We start from the raw sequence: 6,000 nt of genomic DNA on the forward strand, positions 1-6,000 counted from the left end.
TGTGAGTGATGGATGGAGATGATGAAAAAACCTGATGAGAAATGAGTGTCTCTCAACATAAGTCATTTTCATCTCCCCATCTCCCCTGACTTGAGAGAACACACCACTAAATCTGGCCAAGGTTATTATAGTTTTGTTTTGATTTATTTTGTTAATCATATTTATTTTATTTGTCGCTGACGTCACCCATCGGCTTCAAATCCACCATCTTGGAACGTCCGGTCCCGAAAAGCAACCAGCGACAAATGCTGTTGGCTGGAAGAGCAGGTCTTTAGTCAGAGTCGCTGTGCCGAACGTTGCGTTGTTTGAATTACGTCCCAATAGTTCTTGAGTTGAGTTGTTCACTTTTTCTTTCAACTCTCTCATCTGCAGGCAAGTGGATGACAATGTTATCACAAGGAAAGAAATTACCACCTGTTTTAGAGAACAATCTTTCCAGTGAGAAAATGGCAACAAAAATAATCAAGAAAGTCAAAGAACAAGATTGTTGGGCAAGATTGCACTGAGGACACTAGCAGGAGCACTCATCCAATGTCATTTTGACTATGAATCCACCTCATGGTACTCTAGCACCTCAAAGGCATTAAAAGCAAAACTTCAGACCTCTGAAAACAAACTGATCAGGTTACTACTAGACGTCACAACTAGGACTCACCTAACCCCTGCTCTTTATGTTAGGGTGGGATGGCTCAGGATAGAGGAAAACTTCCAATTGGCCTGGTCTTCAAGATACTCAAGGGATCAGTGCCCATGTACCTGTCAAACTACTTCAATAACTTGAGAGACACACACAGGCACAACACCACAGGGATCGAGCTCCACTGATCTTGTTCAACCCGGATTCGGCACAAACATGACGTTAAATTTGTTCTGCTGTTATGCCACCAAAATGTGGAATGCCCTACCAACAGCCATCAAAAAGTGTGACTCTGTTGCCCTCCTTCAAAAGAGCACCTGTCTGCAATTCGCAACTGGTACTAGACGAGTCTTCTAAGCTTGACACCAGACTTGACCCCCCTCCCAATGTTTTCTGTTTACTTTTATTGCTACTAGTGTTGAGGATTTCTTGTATGTTATTGTATGTCTTTAAATGTCATGATGAATTGAATACATAGGACCACAATGGAAACAAGCCCTCTAGGGCTTTTTGTGTTATCCTTTTAGCATCATTGCACAACCGTACCACTGTACTATTTGAAAACTGTTAATAAAGTATTCAATCAATCAATCAAACAAACCTGTCCCAGTGTGGATTACCACAGGTGAAAATAATCCCCATTTATATTCAACCCAGTACGACATCATGGACTAATCCATGAATCAAAAAGACAGCTTATGGAGGATCACAATGTTGTGCATTTAGACATGAATTTGGATTTGCACAGTAACCTTGTAGTCACACTAGGGGACAAGAAAGAAGAGAGGCGGAGATGGAGAGAGAATATGTATTTGGAATACAAACGAGGGATCCGAGTTACGAAGGTTAAATATTATAATGGATAAAATGTATATTGCATCAAATCATATATATAATATCTGTTTATATACAATATAAAGTGTATCACACACCAATGCAGTGGTGCCGCATCAAAAGTCTGCTTCAATATCCGCTCAAACAGTAGCTGAAGGAAGCCTGATGGAATTTATCAAAGCAGTATTGACACCACCTTATTTCTTGGGCTAAAGGGGAGAGAAGTGCAATATTGTTTCATTCCCTCTAGCTGTTATTGTGATATATTGGCAGACACCAAAACATATCCACTTACCTACTGTACCAAGAAGTGTAATCCAAGGCAAAGGAAACAATATTACATTTATTATTATATGAGTAATCCTTCACCACAAGCACTCGCTAAATCAAGTTGTCACACAGACACACGCACATGCACGCACGCATACACACGCACACACACACACACACACACACACACACACACACACACACACACACACACACACACACACACACACACACACACACACACACACACACACACACACACACACACGTGCGCACGCAGCTGTCTTTGCATTGGCACAAGCATGCATGCACACATACCAATGCCCAATAAACACTGCCACAGAGTGAGACAATATTAATAAATATAATTTTTTATAGTCGGGGTTGTGCAGACCTAAGCTACAACTATTTACTACTTCACACAAGTTGACAGCCACCGTGTGTGTGTGTGTGTGTGTGTGTGTGTGTGTGTGTGTGTGTGTGTGTGTGTGTGTGTGTGTGTGTGTGTGTGTGTGTGTGTGTGTGTGTGTGTGCGTGTGCGCGTGCGTGCGTGCTCATGTCTCAACATCAACAGATGGGACTCCCTACACGTGGTGGGTGGGTCGGGGCAGTGAGAAACACTTCTACTGGGGGAGTTCAGGACCTGGCATCCAGAAATGTGCCTGTGGCATCAACAGGAACTGTACCGACCCCAAATATGACTGCAACTGTGATGCAGACCACAAGCAATGGTGAGTCACACTATCATTGCCAGTCACTCCATCATTACCAGTAACACCATCATGACAAGTCAGACCAGTCAGACATATCGGTTGGGCTCTAATGAAAGTTCCACTGAGACCTGTCGTAGAGTAGCTCAAACAATATGTTTTATTACTGTTGCTAAACGTTGAGTACACTTCACTTTTCTCTCATGTTCTCCTCTCACTCTGCTCTTCATGGTTCAGGAGAGAAGACTCTGGACTGCTGGTGTACAAGGACCACCTGCCAGTCAGCCAGGTTGCCGTGGGCGACACCAATCGGCCGGGCTCTGAGGCGAAGTTAACTGTGGGCCCGCTCCGTTGCCAGGGAGACAGTAAGTGTTCCGCTATGCTCTTGTGAACAATCTTCGGAGCAGGAAATGAGATGTGAAGTATACTGTTGAAACACAAACACACGCACGCACGCACATGCGCGAGCACACACGCATGCATGAAAAAAGTTTAAAAGCCTTTATTGATGTGGCTCATCAATAAATAATCAATCAATCAATCATCAATTCATAATGGAATTTCTGTGTTTTCCACAGTTCATAGTGTTGAAGAATTCTACCAAAGTCAAAAGTCTGGCAGCGCATCAGGTTTAGGCGGCAGGGAAAATTGTCCAGATGCATTTCCACACGGAAATATAGTTTGGCAACGGTGATGAACCCTCGTCAACAACAGATGTTGCACATTCAAATGTTCTTTGACAATTTTTTTTATTTTTTTTTATTGGAGGATGTCAAACAATGTCTTTGGACTGATGCAGTTTTCTGCTGGTGGTCTGCAAGGGGCTGTAATTAAGGGGCTGTAATTGAAAATCTGTGGGAAGCATTAACAATAACACTTTATAGCTGCGTACAAGCTGGTTCATTGTGGAGGCTGTTCCTCAGCAACCACGGGAAATAGCATGTAGCTTACACAGATACAAACATAGTTATCCATACCCTGGGAGTTCTTTATGGCCTGCTCATGCATTTTCCTATTTATCGTAATCTCCTATACTGTGTACATATACTAGGTAGATTAGTGTTTCTTAACAGGGGGGCTCTGCATGGAAGCAGTCACTCCAGGTTCCATACAAAGAGGATCTCTCTCTCTCTCTCACTCTCTCTCTCTCTCTCTCGCTCTCGCTCTCGCTCTGTCTCTGTGAGGCAGACAGGAAGTGTCCTGGAACTGTCCAAGATACAGAACATGATGAAACACCTGCTGACAGCCCTCACCCCTTAGCAGTGTCGCAGTCATTATGGTCCTACTCATGTCCCAATGTGTAACATCTGTGTGTGTGTGTGTGTGTGTGTGTGTGTGTGTGTGTGTGTGTGTGTGTGTGTGTGTGTGTGTGTGTGTGTGTGTGTGTGTGTGTGTGTGTGTGTGTGTGTGTGTGTGTGTGTGTGTGTGTGTGTGTGTGTGTGTGTTTCAGACAGATACAGCATGTCAGGTGTTATTAATAATGAATCCCTTTGTCAGTTGCGTGGAACCATTCTTTTTGCCTTACTCTATTACCCACTGAGTTTCATATGAGTGTTGGAGGGAGAGAGAGAGAGAGAAAAGTATACGATATACACAATACCCACAAAATACGTGTTGTTCCCTTGTTTTAATGGAAGTCGCTCCCTTGTTCAGTTACATTGAGTGCATGTTACATTACGTCCCACCCTCCGTTGCTCTCTCTGCCCATGCCCATCCCATGCACCCTCAATCGGCCACTTCTTTTGATGTAGCCCGAGGTGTGGTAGCTGAGTGAGGGTGCATGAGCAATAATTGTAAAGATGTATATCGTGGCTGTGAGATGGAAACCTTGTATGTCCAAAACTTGTGCTCCAATGGATCCTGTGCAGTTATTATTTACGCTCTTTATATGATTATAATGGGGGCTACCCATTAGACTGATGGCCCATTATACCGACGTCCCAATAAAAATGTTTATTAAAATATTATACGTTCAGTGCCTGCATATCTTCCATCCACTTACGTTGATACGTTTTGTGCTGTAGAAGCCCCGACGCGGAAGTGCATGTAAACAAAGCGTGCGTGCGAGACGGCGGAGGGTCCCGACTAACGCCTGGAACAATAATATTTCTAACGCGATCCTCCATTGCAGAGTGATCGCCGATCGAAAACGGCACACTTCCAAGGAGTTAACATTGGAGTGGCCGACCGGAAGGATTCTTGACATGGGTCCACATCCGGCCTCTCCTTCTCAGAGACTCCTTGGATGATCCCGAAGTTTCGTTAGAGCTCCCCACGTGGGCCCCACGTATAAAAAAAAATGGGTCAAAAACGGTCCGGACCGTTTATGGCACACAATGTGTTAATAGGGCTTTTGGACCAATAGTACTTCGGAATAATATGGCCGTCAGACTAATGGTATGGCACCAATATTACATGTATTGTATAATGGCATGATTATAAAGATGATTTTTCAAAAATAGTGAATAGAGTCAATCTACAAGTTCAGAGCTTGTACAGTAGGTAGGCTATTTTCGCTACTTTTGATGAAGTATAATAGAGCATCCATTCATGAAAAAACTAAAATATATATTATGGAAAACAAGGTTTCTGCCCAACAGCGACAATATATCACACTTGACATGCAGGTATAGGTGGTCCCTTCAAACATAATGAAATGTATTAAACTTTTCACGTGCAGGGACTTGCAGGTACATCGACCATAGATTGATGCATCTCATACTTTGCATGGATGACGAGTGGCTGTCATTTTGTCGGTTTTCATGGCCAAGTGGATAATGTTTTCGGCAGTCAGAGAGTTTTAGTGAGGTGTGTGTGTGTGTGTGTGTGTGTGTGTGTGTGTGTGTGTGTGTGTGTGTGTGTGCGTGCGTGCGTGCGTGCGTGTGTGCGTGCGTGCGTGCGTGCGTGCGTGGGTGCGTGCGTGCGTGCGTGCGCGCGCAATGGCACGGACGCAATGGCCTTAATGAAACCCATTTCCATGGCTAGTTTAATGACAGTCTATGACAGTCACAGCCTGACAGAGAGGAATTAGACTCATTTATGGATGTTAAAAGGGTTTGGACAGTTTAATGGATGAGAATGATAATAGGTGATAGCAAATGAAGCATTGCAGAATATCTTCTATTTTTATATCATACAATATAATAGACCTGCTATAGCACATGTTCAGTGATAATGACTAAGCACACATTGAGTTTAGCAGCATACATTCTATTATACCATATACTATAATATAACATGCATACTATACGACATGTTCAATGTTAATGACTAAGCACAAATGAAGGGTCTCCAGAGTTAGTTGTGATTGGTGTCATTTAGGATCAGTTCATCAATACATTGAATTGGATCTCCTTATTTATTTATTTTTCTTTTACCTTGGCCTGGTGTAACATCTGTTGTTTAGACCTGGCACACCATTGAATTATGAATGACCAACCTAGGTAGGATAGAAAACTAGCAGTTAACAGGCCAGGTTGGTCTGATGTCTACAGCTAGGGTTTACTGCGCATTCCACAAGTAGTATCTCTTACAATAAATGCGCGTAGT

The 6,000-nt window shown here is 43.1% G+C and overlaps 1 protein-coding gene across 1 annotated transcript in view; it reads left to right on the forward strand.

Annotated features, from left to right (window-relative positions):
• LOC311038548 (contactin-associated protein-like 2) overlaps nt 1-6,000 on the forward strand; it is a gene marked incomplete at its 5' end in the record, with an annotated part of 144,192 nt that overhangs the window by 100,365 nt on the left and 37,827 nt on the right. The window contains 2 exons of the mRNA XM_084048121.1: nt 2,316-2,472; nt 2,689-2,816. Of these exons, the coding sequence (XP_083904247.1) occupies nt 2,316-2,472; nt 2,689-2,816 (285 nt within the window). The remainder of the gene's footprint in view (nt 1-2,315; nt 2,473-2,688; nt 2,817-6,000) is intronic.

This window comes from Gymnoscopelus microlampas, assembly GCF_963454915.1.
Source record: "Gymnoscopelus microlampas genome assembly, chromosome: 22".
NCBI classification, from domain to species: Eukaryota; Metazoa; Chordata; class Actinopteri; order Myctophiformes; family Myctophidae; genus Gymnoscopelus; species Gymnoscopelus microlampas.